At 39.1% G+C, this 13,878-nt stretch overlaps 1 protein-coding gene across 1 annotated transcript; it reads left to right on the top strand.

Annotated features, from left to right (window-relative positions):
• The first annotated feature begins 297 nt into the window (after positions 1–297).
• Positions 298–13,415, top strand: mRpS22 (mitochondrial ribosomal protein S22). The gene is made up of 7 exons (XM_076187860.1): positions 298–464; positions 969–1,126; positions 2,033–2,197; positions 2,411–2,554; positions 5,389–5,618; positions 10,451–10,556; positions 12,786–13,415. The coding sequence occupies exons 1-7, from the start codon at positions 350–352 to the stop codon at positions 12,906–12,908; spliced, it is 1,041 nt and encodes a 346-aa protein (XP_076043975.1). The 5' UTR covers positions 298–349; the 3' UTR covers positions 12,909–13,415.
• The last annotated feature ends 463 nt before the right edge of the window (positions 13,416–13,878 follow it).

The raw sequence follows: 13,878 nt of genomic DNA, 5'->3' as shown, positions 1-13,878 counted from the left end.
GAGTACACTGTCCTATATATAAGCTAAGTGATCCCTATAACATCATATATAATTCTAAAGATAGGGTTTTCTAATACGTAATGATACACAGAAATGTTTTTGACATCATATCTTTCAACTAGTTACTATGAATTATCTTCTTTCATGACAGACTTGCTAATTCAGTATGTGCCCACGTTTAGCTTATATATTGTTTGTATTATATTTTTTATTTGAATGAAGAAATATGGGACGAAAATGTAACTTTTTTAGTTACTTTTACTCACAAGACCAAAGAGTAATATAATCAATGGAAATAAGCATTTAGTCCGTGTAACTATAGCAGGCTAGCAGAAATGTGTTTGTAAACATGGCAGGCGTACGGTTAGAAGCTGCGAAGAAAATCGGACATTTATTACAGACAAACATATTCAAAAAGCATTGCTTACCATGTAGTTTAAGTAGGAAATATTGTAGGGATATTGGTAAGTAATAGTAATGAGTTGCACTTTTAGACTCATCACTTGAAACTTGATGGATACGAAATAAATTCGTTTCACGTATTAACGTAATAATTCGTGAAATCATTACATTGCTATCTTTGAATATATATGTACTAATCATTCATTTCATTAAGTTGATATGTGCACATCATTAAGGTTTTCCAAGGAGAGGAAATACTAATAAGAATAAAAATTTGAGCGTGTACGGGAGGATTGTCAATGACTCAATGCCAATGGTACCGGCACGGTACATCAGTCGCCCAAATTGACTCGATTTATTGAGTTCGGGGTGAACACGTTATTTTGTAGTTTGGTTTGTTCAATGCCCTTTATGTTAGAATGAAATATAAGTATTACTTGTGTCTTTTGTTTGTGCTATTTAACCTATTGTTTTGTATATCACGTAGTCCATTAATCAAGCCACATCTTTATATAAATGGTGTATCCATTAGTGATTAGGAGTATCTAAAATCTCTTTTTTTTCAGCAAATGATCCTGCTCCAATATTTTTTAAAAGAGAAGTTCAAGATGTCTTGAAAAGGGTGACAGGACTTAATTTAGAGAAAATATTCCGTAGAAGGTTTGATGAAAAGCCACTGAAGGTGCCAGAATACCAGTTTTTAACAACAACAGAACTAGATCAGGTTGGTACATACATAGTCATATATTCTAAACAAGATTTTGAGTAATAGTTATAACACATTATGATATCAAGGTGTTCCTTGCCTTTCATAATCCTGTAGATGGTTAGTAGGTCCCCTCATTCTCTTCTTTGTTCAGGGTCGGCATTTCCAGCTCGGCCAGTCTTTGCTCACATGTCAAGTTTGAAAGTGTTGGAGCCATCTTTGTCGCTGCTCTTTGTACTATTTCTAATTTTCATATATTCTTTTTTGTACTGGGTGACCATATCATTGCTGCATATTCTGGTTTTGCCTTATCAGTAATTGTATTTTTTTTTTTTTTTTTTTGGTTATCCAGGTATTTAAAAGCAACCTTTATTGATCTCAACAAGTTGTATGTTTCTATGACTATTTTATTTAAATATTTATCTGGAGACATGTCTATGGTGATGATTACTCATAGGTCCTTTTCAGAATTTACTTTCTTTACTTCTTTTTTGGCAGTTTTATACTGTCCTGATATTCTATTCTTGCTTTTCCCTTATTCAAATATACTGCATTTCTTGACATTAAATTCTACTTCCCATCCCTTGCTTCACTCTTAGACTTTGTTCAGATCACTCTGTAATGACTCAGTCTTTTTCAGAGCTTATTTTCCTTAATAACTTTGCATCATCCGTAAAGAAGTTCATGTAACACTCAATACTTTCGTCCATGTCATTCACATATATAGCAAACATTATTGGAGCTAGTACTGACCCCTGTGGGACACCACTACTCATTTCATCCCACTTTGAATATTTGTCTATTTGTGCGTTCCACGCTGGTTTGTACAGTGTATGTGTATCATGACTTGGTCACTCCAATTAGTGGGGGAAAAGTGATATTTAATATATGCAGTTATAAAGTAAATATTGTTATTGATTACAGAGATTAGCAGAATCGAAAGAAAAGGCACGGGAGTTGCTTCAGATGCCACCAGTTGTGAAGGAAAGAGAGCCCATCAGTGAAGTGTTGTCAAAGGATCCAGCCCTTCAAGGATGTCTTGATGCCAAATACATATTTACCGATATCACCTTCGGCGTGTCTGATCGGGTATGATTCATTTAATAACTTTAAGGACACTACACATGCTGACCTATTTGAGTAGCTTCTAGAATTGTTTTGAAGTTCTCTGATTGTTGATTCATATTGTAGATTTCATAGATAATGTACAAACTTCAAAAACTTATTCAAATGATCTACAGAGATGATACTGATGCACTTTTGTTCAATTATGTGTAATTTTGTGCATGGTATTTACTTCAGAAAAGGTTGATAGTTGTGCGAGATCAAGATGGGACTTTACGGAAAGCTTCCTGGGAGGAAAGAGATCGAATGAATCAAATATATAATCCAAGACCAGGAAGGAAACATTCCCTTCCACGCATCTTTTTGGATGAACACTTAAAGGTAAGGAAATGTGTTTGTTGCTTTACTTCTTGTCAATGTTTCCAGTTCAGTTTTACACAGACACAGTCCCCCCATGAACTTGTGTACCTATTGAATTTACAAATTACAGTAGAAAAAAAGTGAAGAAGAAAAGAAGACTAGATAGATTTAAGTGAGGAAGGAAGAGAGAAGACAGAAGATAGGGGTGAGTGGAGAATGTTTGTGTATGAATGATGTAATGCGTGGAAGGAGTGGGTGGGAGATGGGAGTGAGGGAATATGTGTGAATGATATTTTGACGCAGCCCGAAAGGATTTCTCCCCATCTCTTTTTCTACATGAGGGGATGGAGAGCGGGGGAGGATTGCCGATAAAATGAAGCAGCCTTGCTGTGGATGTGCTGTGTCTTGTGTCAATGCTTCTGACCCAGGGCAGTGGACAAGATGCTGGGATGACCCTTCATCCAGGAGGAGCCATGATAAGGGGGAGGGATGGGGATGGATGGGAGTGGAGTAGGTGGGGATGGAATGGGTGGGAATGGAATTTATGCCTTTGTGTTTGACTACTTCCCTTGTAAGGGGGGAAAAGCCATTGGTATATGTATTTATTTATGTTTTATTTTATTTATTTATTATTATATTTATATATATATACACACACACACGTGCATACAAGAAGTACAAGAAGAAGCTGAGAGAGGAATGGGAGGGAGTGAAGGATAGAGTAGAACTAGGAGTGGAGGAGGAATGGGGATGGTTCAAGGAGGGAGTCACAAAGTGTGCAAAGATGGTGTGTGGAACAAGGAGGACGGGAGGAAATAGAAGGAAGGATAGTGAGTGGTGGAATGAGGAAGCAAAGAAGGTTGTAAAAGAGAAGAAACGAGCTTTCACAGATTGGTTACAAAATAGGACGAGGGAGTCATATGAGAGGTACAAAGAAAAGAGAAGAGAAGTAAAGCATAAGATAAAGGAGGCAAAGAGGAGAGCAGATGTGAAATGGGGTAAGAGTATGACAGAAAATTTTGAAAGTAATAAAAAGATGTTTTGGAAAGAAATTAAGAGAGGAAGAGGAGGCGAATCAAATAGAAGAAGAAAAGGTAAAAGGTGCAGATGGAGAGATGATAATGGAAGAGAAGGTAGTAAGAGGAAGATAGGCAGAGTATTTTAGGGAGTTGCTAAATGTGAAGGAGGATAGGAAGGGAAAGGTAGCTGCAGTGGGAAGTGCTAAGAAAATGACCGTGATGAGTGAGGAAAATGGAGGAGAAATAAGGAAGGATGAAGTGAAGGCACTTGTTAAGATGATGAGAACAGGTAAGGCACCTGGTCTGGATGGATGTCATGCAGAATGTCTGAAAAAGGGAGGTACGGTGATGGTGGACTGTCTGGTGAGATTATTTAATGTTTGTTTAAGAGAAGGTAGAGTACCAGAGAACTGGAGGAGTGTCTGTATAGTTCCACTTTACAAGGGAAAAGGGGACAAGTGTGAGTGTAGTAGTGTCAGAGGGATTAGCTTGTTAAGTGTAGTTAGAAAGGTTTATGGGAGGGTCTTGCTTGAGAGGATTAGGAGAGGAACAGAGTGAGTAATTAATGAGGAATAGTGTGGGTTTAGGACAGGTATGAGTTGCATGGATAAGATTTTTGTGGTAAGACAGATATGTGAGTAAGCTTTAGGAAAAGGTAAGGGTGTTTATTAAGCCTTTATGGATTTGGAAAAGGCTTATGACAGGGTATACAGGAAGGCACTGTGGGAGGTATTGCAGATATGGGATAGGAAGAAAGCTTTTAGGAGTTGTCAAGAGTTTTTACAAGAGTAGTAGAGCATGTGTCAGGATTAGAAATGGAGAGAGTGAGTGGTTTGAAATAAAGGTGGGACTTTGTCAGGGATGTGTTATGTCACTGGATGTTCAATTTATACATGGATGGGGTGGTGCGAGAGGTAAATGCAAGGGTGGTGGGTCAGGGATTGGAGATGGTTAAAGAAAATGGAGAAAAGTGGGAGATAAATCCAGCTGTTGTTTGCAGATGACACTGCACTTGTAGCAGGATCAGGGGAGGGATTTAGGAAACATGGAACATAAAAAAGGAAGAGAGAAGGAGTTTGAATGTGTTTGAGATGAGGTGTCTGGGAAGTATGATAGGGGTTACTAGGCTGGATAGAGTGAGAAATGAGAAGGAGAACGGGGGCGGAAAGGGAGCTAGGAGATAGGGTGGATGAAAGAGTATTGGGATGATTTGGACACATGGAAAGAATGAGTGAAGAAAGACTAGTAAAAGAGGTGTGGAAGGAGTGAACATGAAGGGGCGACCTAGGATGAGATGGATGGATGGGGTAAAAGGGGCTTTGGGGAAGAGGGGAATGTCTGTTGAGGAAGGACAGAGGATGGGTGAATGGAGAATAGTTGTATATGGATGATGTGATCCATGAGGTGGATTGGGTAGGGGATGGGGAATGAGGGAGTATGTGTGAGAAAAATTTGACACAACCAGAAGGGATTTTTCCTTGTCTTCTCCTTTTCTGCATGAGGCCTTGCTGTGGATGTGCTGTGACTTGTGGCACTGTTTCTGACCCAGGGCAGTGGACAAGATGCAGGGATGACCCATCATCCAGAAAGTGCTAAGATAAGAGGGAGGGAAGAAGTTGAAGGGGAGTGGAGTGTGATAAGGATGGAATGGGTGGGAGTGGCTTTTATGCCTTTGTTTTTTGGCTACCTCCCTTGTACGGGGGAAAAAAAGCCTTTGGTGTATATATATATATATATATATATATGTATGTATATATATATATATATATATATATATATATATATATATATATATATGTATGTATATATATATTTGACTTTTATTTACACCCACAGGATGTTCTAGAAAGAGAGAAGTATGAATTCATCTTGGACAGGGCATGTGCACATTTTGAGCCAGATGATCCCAAATACATTGAGATAACGCACAAGGTGTATGATGCTGTTGAAACGAGACGCCATTACGAAAACTTACACTCTACACGTCACTATGGCCCCCTCTGTTTTTATCTTGCATGGAATAAGAAAATTGACAATTTGCTCATTGATCTTATTCAGAAAGAAAGGTAAGTGTGTCTAATTGTGTGTGTATGTAAGTATATGTATTTACATAGTTGTATTTTACAGGAAAGGAAGCTAAGCTTGTGGTATCCTGTCTCAGTATCTTGCAGTATCTAATTTGTTCTTCAATTCCTGTATGGTTTTTTGTACACACTGTCATTTCATCCAGTTTGTTCCATACATTCAGCACTGTGGGGAAAGCTGTTCTTTTTCAGGTCTTCTATAACTGTCCTTTTTGAGCTTCCATGTCCCCTTGCCAAGATAAGAGGGAGGGTGGAGGGGAGTGGAATATGTAGGGAATGGAATGAGTGGGAGTGATTTCTATGCCTTTTTCTTTTTGGCTACCCCCCCCATGTACATACATACATATACCAAAGGCTTTTTCCCCCTACACGGGGTGTAGCCAAAAAGAAAAAGGCATAGAAACCACTCCCACCTATTCCATCTCCTATATATTCCACTCCCCTCCACCCTCCTCCCTCCTCCCTCCCTCCTATCTTGGCACCTCCTGGATGACGGGTCATCCCTGCTTCCTGTCCACTGCCCTGGGTCAGAAGCAGTGTTGCAAGATGAATAGTATCATCCACAAATAACAACTGGCTTACCTCCAACTTCCCTCCATTCTTAATAACTTGAAACCTTTGCTCAGCATTCACGTGTTTACCTACCTCACTACTTCATCCATATACATACTGAACAACCCTGGCACAGCCTCACCTACCATTCACTCTATCCATTTCTGACCTTCACACAACCTCTGTTAGTAATGTAAAACTTTTGGACAGCCTCAGCCTACTTCCCCATATGCCATACAGTAAAATTCCTTTTATCCGACCTTGGTGGGATCTACCCTAAATTGGATGTTTGGAAAAGTCAGATATTTGAATGTACACTAAAAAATAAATAAATAAATAAATAAATAACTAATTGGTTTGAGACATTTTCACTTATTAATGGTACAATAAAGCATAATAAACAACAGCAGAGTTGAGGAGAAATAACCACCAAAGGCCAAACGTAAACAAACGCTGAAGCACCATGAGTCGGTAGCGGCGAAAACAACAACTAAACAATCACTGTACGGTCAGATGTTTGGACAAATTCAACTTTTATCCGACTTGGGACATTGAAGAAAAAAGTCGGATGTTTGGACTATTTGGTTGTTCAAAGGTCAGATAAAAGGAATTTTACTGTACATCTGCATCACACTTGGTCTTTCTTTGTCAGCACTCATACACTTTCTTCAAGTCCATGAAAACTTATAAAACTGCCTTACCCTTTGCCAAAAACTTCATTCATATCTGCCTTACTGCAAATATTTGATCTGTGTACCCACTTCCTCTCCAAAACCCACTCTATTATTACCTAAGTACTCCCCTTGTTCCTTTAAAAATAATGCATTAATATTTGTCCACTTTTTCTTTGTATAATGGAACTATACATGCATTCCTTCAATCCACCAGCCATTCCACTATAGCTATCCCTCCCTTTGTCAGACATTCCACATGACAACCATCTATCCAATATACTTTCATCTCTCAGGGCACTTTATACCTTCTCCTTTGCACCATGTAATCCTCCTTTTTCATCAGAGTCTTTCTCGTGATATCTCCCAATGTCGGTCAAACCCTTTCAATCTTCCTCTACATTCAGAAACTCCTTGAAATATTCTACCCATCTTTCACTCCCCATAATAATGATAATAATGATATTATTATTATTATAATTTTGGTGTTTTATATTACTCAGCACCAGTTCTTCAGTTGAATTCACAAACACTTGCATTACAATAAGAAAGAATATTGGATCATACTAAAAAATATTTGTTTGGATCATACTAAAAAGTATTTGTCTGCAGTGATCCTGCAAGGTGGAAAACAGAGGGACTAATTACCTTGCTACCCATCACAAACAGACTCAAAATAGCTCCAACCAAATCTACAGCAACACTTCTCACCAACTGGACAAAAGAACACAAATACATACCTCATCTCTACATCAGCAACACAAACACACCGAAAATTCTTGGTGTAACATACGATACATCCATGTCTTTCAAACAACACATCACAAACATAAAAAACAAATGCACACCTAGACTTAATGCACTTAAGTCAATCACTGGAACAACATTTGGACAAAATAAAGAAACTAATACAACAATATACAAACAATGCATACGCTCAGTGATGAATTATGCGAGTCCTGCATAGGCTCCTAATCTCAGTGAGACACACCACAACACCCTTCAAATCATACAAAACAATGCCCTAAAAACAATTACAGGCTGCACAAATACAACACCTACAGACCATTTACACCATGAAATGAAAGTCCTCAAAGTCAAGGACCACCTCAACATGAGAGGCACACAAACACTTGCTGCAGCCACCACAAACACATCACACCTGCTACACTACATAGCAGAATCCCACACACACCAAGAAACATTAAAACAACACCCAAAGACCTGTATCACACACAGATACTCTCTTCTCTTCCTCCACAATCACCAAATACCAGCCTCCGGAAACATATTCATAATCATATCACTCACCGCTCCATTAACACACTGAAAGACAACACACTACTGCATGCCAGACCCCCTGATATCCACCCTTCTGAATCCTCTCTCCCACGAAAGGACAGAGTCCACCTGGCCAGACTGCGGTACAGCCACCACCCAGCACTTCTAAGCTACCAGAAGAGGCTGGATGACCGCATTGTGAACAGCTGCCCAGGATGTAACACTTCACCCCATACCATACAACACATAATGGAAGACTGCATTATACACAATCATGCATGCAAACAACACAACATACACTCTATAAAGGATTTGTGGGAAAACCCAGTTTCAGCTGTGGCATTCCTTGGGGAGACAGGACTGCTTGGACACATAGTCTAGGGCAGTGGTTCTCAAACTTTACCATGCCAAGGACCCCCCCAGATATCTAAGTCCCATCCGAGGACCCCCAGCCAATCAAAAGTTATTATTACCATACCAAGATACCCATTACATGATTATAATGCAGTAAATTTACTATTTGCATATTCCTACACAAAGAAAGTATAAAAATAAGCATTTAAAATATTTTCAAAATTTTGTCGATTTTCGGTTTAAAAACATTTCCATCTTCAGTTCACACTTTCTGTAAGCATAGAATAAAGCTTGAATGAATATAAATATTAATTAGAAAGAAACAAATGAAATATTATGACATAAAAATGTAATAGAGAAGTGCTAGCTGATTGCACAACAAAATATCGATATCACCGACACTATAATGACAGAATCAGTTTTGTATATTTTTATAATTATATAGTTTTTTCTGGATTTTTTTTTCATTGTGTCGCGGACCCCCTAGGACCTTCTCAGGGACCCCCAGGGGTCCGGGGACCCCAATTTGAGAACCACTGGTCTAGGGAATGACAAAAACAACAAGAACAACCTTGCTACCTACTTTCAAAGCCCATTGACAACATCCCTCAACTCTATTTGGAGGTGCTTAGTCTCCAGAGTGGGTCCAAGACCTTATCAACTTCAGTTCTATTTCCTCCATCTGTTTTACATATGGAGAACTAACTGGCAATTGCTCCCGTCCTCTTCCTACTTTCAGCCAGTGATATAGAATTAGTTCCACACTTATATAACACAGGCAATAGTTCAAGGTTTCTTCTTGGAGAGATCTATGGGAGTGCCTAAAGACCTGCCAGCCACTGTGGGATTGTAGGCATCCAGTTGGTTAAATTTGAGACATCAGTTCCCTACCCCACCTCGCATCTGCTCTCCTCTTGGCCTCCTGTACCTTGAATCTTGCTTCCGCTTTTTTTACTCCAAACCTCTCATATACTTCCTCGTTTCTTTTCCGCAACAATTCTTCACATGCTTACTTATGTGTAATAAAACCACTTGGAAAATAAAATGAAAGGTGACTGAATGTTTTCGTCTATTTAAGACATTTTCAAAGGTACAGAGTAAGGTAGCACTGACATTATATATATATATATATGCAAAAGAAGCACATTAGGGGGGAATTAGGACAGGTCCAATAGTGACCTCACTCTTCCAGCACTGCTGGACGTTTGACCCGGCTACTGCTTACTTATGTCACCATAACTTTCCCCTCTTCATCCCATTAACCGTTACTCTTCCCACCCCCATTCTCACCGTAACTGGACATTTAGCTTTTCTTGAAACATACATATTCTTCATGTGCTTCTGTTTCTTCTATATTGTGCACTATATCCACTCGTCAATCTTGGTAGATTGTTATTATGTTGCCCACTGTTATGTGGCCTATGTTGAACCACAGGGATTTAAGGGTGTTTGCCATAACCGACATCCTGCACTGATTGTAGCAGAACATAACTCACCATATTCTCTCTCTCTCTCTCTCTCTCTCTCTCTCTCTGTGTGTGTTGACACCAGTGCCTTAACCACTTCAGTGCGATGATGCCTACGCAGGCATCATGAGACGTCAATGGGTACACAAGGATACCGGCGTCAGCGTCTTGATTATATATATATTTTTTGTAATTGTACATGAGTTACCCCCGGATTCTGTGAACTGGTTTATGTTTTTCTGTGTTTATTATTACTCAGAGTAATAGAGAATGAGTAATACAGCAGTGACTTTATATTTTATAATGCTAGTAGCGTGATACATAATAGATATGGCAGCCATTTTGCTAGCGAGATTTTGACTTGGATTAAAGTGGTTGACCCACTCATCCACCCTACTATGTTTTTATTATTATTTTTATTATCTATTTATTCATTAATTACTTGTATTTATTTTTCTTATAATGGTGACTCATTAAAACTCTCTTACAGAATTGAGGATGCAGCAGACATTGTATACCTGTTTCATCTCATCCACCCATCTTGCAAATCTGCTGCCCTGCAGATTGAAAAAACAAACTACATAGAATATATCAAGGTCTGTATTCATTCCAGTCTTTCACTTTCATTGTTAAGGAAGAGGGGAAGGTCTGTTGAGGAAGGAAGTGAGAAGGCAGGAGATAGGGGCGAGTGAAGAATGGCTGTGTATAGATGATACTGTGAGGGATGGGGGTTAGGGAGTAGTTATGTATGAATATTTTGATTCAACCTGAAGGGATTTCTCCCTGTCTTCTCTTTTTCTTCATGAGGGAATGGAGGGGGAGAGTTGCTGATTAAGTGAATTAGCCTCGCTGTGGATGTGCTGTGTCTTGCTGCATTGCTCTTGACCCAAGATAGTGGGTGGAATACAGGGATGACCCACCATTCATAAAGAGTCAAGATGAGAGGGAAGAAAGGGTGGTGGAATTGGCAGGAGTGGGTAATTGCATTTTGACTTGGCTACCTCTCTTGTAAGGGGGAAAAAGCCTTTAGTATATGTATGTATGTATGACTCCTGGATGATATGTCATCTCTGGATCTCACCCATTACCTTGGCAATGCAGCAAGACACAGCACATCCGCAACAAGGCCACTTCATTTAATCGGCAACCCCTCCTCTGCATCCCCTCATGAAAGAAAAAACAAAACAAACAAAAAACAGAGAAATCCCTTTGGGCTGTGTCAAGATATTCACATATAACCACTCCCCAACCTCCCATCCCCCATTCACTTCCATGCATCACAGTATCATCCATACACAACCATTCTCTACTCACCCCTATCTTGTCTTTTCTCTTCCTTCCTCAACTACTGATCTTTCTTTACTCATTCTTTACATATATCCAAACCATCCCAATACTCTTTCATCAACCCTCTCCCTACTCCTTTTCCACCCCTGGTCTCCTCCTCAGCTCCTCGTTTCTCCCTCCATCCAGCCTAGTAACCCCCATCATACTTCTCAGACACATTTAAACTCTTCCTCTCTTATGTTCTATGTTTCTGCCCCATACAGTGCTGTTGGCACAATCACTCCTTCATACAATCTCCTCTTAGCATCCATCCCCAAATGTCTATTTCTCATTACACTTTTTAATCCCCCAAGGCATATACTTACTTCTCTTAGTCTACATTCTATCTTTACCTCCACTTCTCCCTTTCCTGCCACATGCACCCCCAAGTATCTAAAGCTATCCACTTCCTCCAGCCTCTTTCCCTTAATACTCACTTTCAGTTTGCTGCCACCCTTTCCTTTTGTACATTTCATCACCTTACTTTTACCTACATTTCTCTTCAGTTTTCTCCTTTTGCTTATATACCAAAGGCTTCTTCCCCTTTATAAGAGAAGACGGTCATTTATAGTAATTGTGTTACCTGAGGAGGGATTGAGGAAGTTAGTGACAGTTTGGGAAGGTGTGCAAAAGAAGGAACATCAGAGAGGAGGATTTTGAATGTTTGAGATGAGGTGCCTGAGAAGTATGATAAGAGTTACTAGGCTGGATAGAATGACAAACGAGGTGAGGAGGAAAAGGAGCTGGGAGGTAGTGTTGATGAAAGAGTATTGGGATGGTTTGGGGACATGGAAAGAATGAGTGAAGAAAGATTAGTAAAAGAGGTGTGGAAGCAGAGGTAGAAGGAGTGAACACGAGGGAGTGACCAAGGATGAGATGGATGGATGGATGGGGTAAAAGGGGCACTGGGAAAGAGGGGAATGTTTGTTGAGGAAGGACGGGAGAGGACAGAAAATAGGGGTGAACGGAGAATGGTTGTGTATGGATAATGATGTGATGCATGAAAGGGAATGGGTGGGGGATGGGGGTTGAGGAAGTATGTGTGAAAAATAAATTGATGCAGCCCGAAGGGATTTCTCCCCATCTTCTCTATATCTGCATGAGGGGACGGAGAAGGGGGTCGCTGATTTAATGAAGCGGCCTTGCTGTGGATGTGCTGTGTCGTGTGACACTGCTTCTGACCCAGGGCAGTGGTTGAGATGCAGGTATGACCTATTATCCAAGAGGAGCCAAGATAAGAGGGAGGGAAGGAAGAAAAATCCTTTGGTATATTTACCTAGTTGTATTATATGGGAAGGGGATCTATGCTCATGGTGACCCGTTTTTGTATCTTGCAAGATCAAGTTTGTTCTTAAATTCTTGTATTGTGTTTGCACACACTATTTTTTCATCCAATTTGTTCCATATATCTTTCACTATGTATGTATGCGTTACCTGTTAATATGTTTGATGAATACATTTTTGCATTTATTGTACTGATAACTTTTTTTTTCTCACAGGGTTTCTTGGAACATGATTCGTTCAGGAATTCACATCTTCAGCTTGCCCTGCAGTCCTATGAAGAACTTTTACAAGAGAGATTGAAATATGAGGAAAATGTAAGAAAAGCTCATGGAATATAGTATCTATAGTTCAATCTTTGAAAATACCTGTACTAACTGGAGAAAAAATACAAAAGGGTCTGGCAAACTGGATTTTGTCAGTGATAAAAGTTTCATTATTATGCACCAAAATAATAAGATATTCTGTCACTTAAAGTTTATTTAGGCTGTGAGAGGGTGTTGTCAGTTTCCTGGAAGCCATGAGTCTTCTGCAAAGGAAACCAAGAGTAATGGATTGATTGATAATATGTTCATATTTATGCTTAGAAACTCAACCTTATAAAGAGGATAGCCAAGAGAAAGCAGACTTTTTTTACTTTGCATGATAGTAAAATATGAAAAGAAGGAAAAAATAAATATATATGATACTAATAATTGTAATATAAATTGCAGTACTTTGCTAGTGCTTAATCTTCACTCTTTTCCCAAACGATAGAAAGTGCATTGGTGAATATAATTGAGTTTCCCTGGTTGTAGGCTGGAAAATATGGGGAAGAAGTTTATGTAAATAAATGCATAGATACCTGATTGGCAATTTTACTCTACCTCAGTTCTGCAACTTGATGGGATTTGAAGATGAATGACAGGGATATGAGTTTTAGTCTTGCAAGACCACTTTTTGCAGGCTAACATTATTGTGTTTTTATTTTAGTTACATTGCAAATTCATCCACAGGCAAATATTTTTCAGGAACTTCCCAGGCATCCATTTTGTGTTAATGAATGAAAATCTGAAATTGTCAGTTTTCTAGAAATATATTTATCTTATTGTCACCCAAGTAAAGAAATCTAATAACTTTTGCTTTACAACTCTAATTCAAGTGGGAATTGTTATCTATATGTTTTAAATTGTACCAATTTCACCTCAATTAGTGCATCAGTGGTGGAAATATTTAATTTACAGTTTTTCTGAAAATCTAGGTGAATGGGAGTGGACTGTGTGGGGATGAATTGGGTGAGAGTGGATTTATGTCTTTTGACTTTGGCTGGGT

Source organism: Oratosquilla oratoria, chromosome 7, assembly GCF_046742065.1.
Source record: "Oratosquilla oratoria isolate Oo_2021 chromosome 7, ASM4674206v1, whole genome shotgun sequence".
In the NCBI taxonomy this organism is placed as follows: Eukaryota; Metazoa; Arthropoda; class Malacostraca; order Stomatopoda; family Squillidae; genus Oratosquilla; species Oratosquilla oratoria.
The sequence above is the reverse complement of the archived record's forward strand: the minus strand, read 5'-3'. Positions and strand labels throughout refer to the sequence as shown.

What these genes read in the sequence shown, in the direction of transcription:
- mRpS22 (XM_076187860.1), top strand. Translation starts at nt 350, where the DNA reads ATGGCAGGCGTACGGTTAGAAGCTGCGAAGAAAATCGGACATTTATTA. An exon ending in CAACAACAGAACTAGATCAG is followed by an intron (nt 1,127 to 2,032) that starts GTTGGTACATAC and finishes TATTGATTACAG; the next exon opens with AGATTAGCAGAATCGAAAGA. An exon ending in ACTACATAGAATATATCAAG is followed by an intron (nt 10,557 to 12,785) that starts GTCTGTATTCAT and finishes TTTTTCTCACAG; the next exon opens with GGTTTCTTGGAACATGATTC.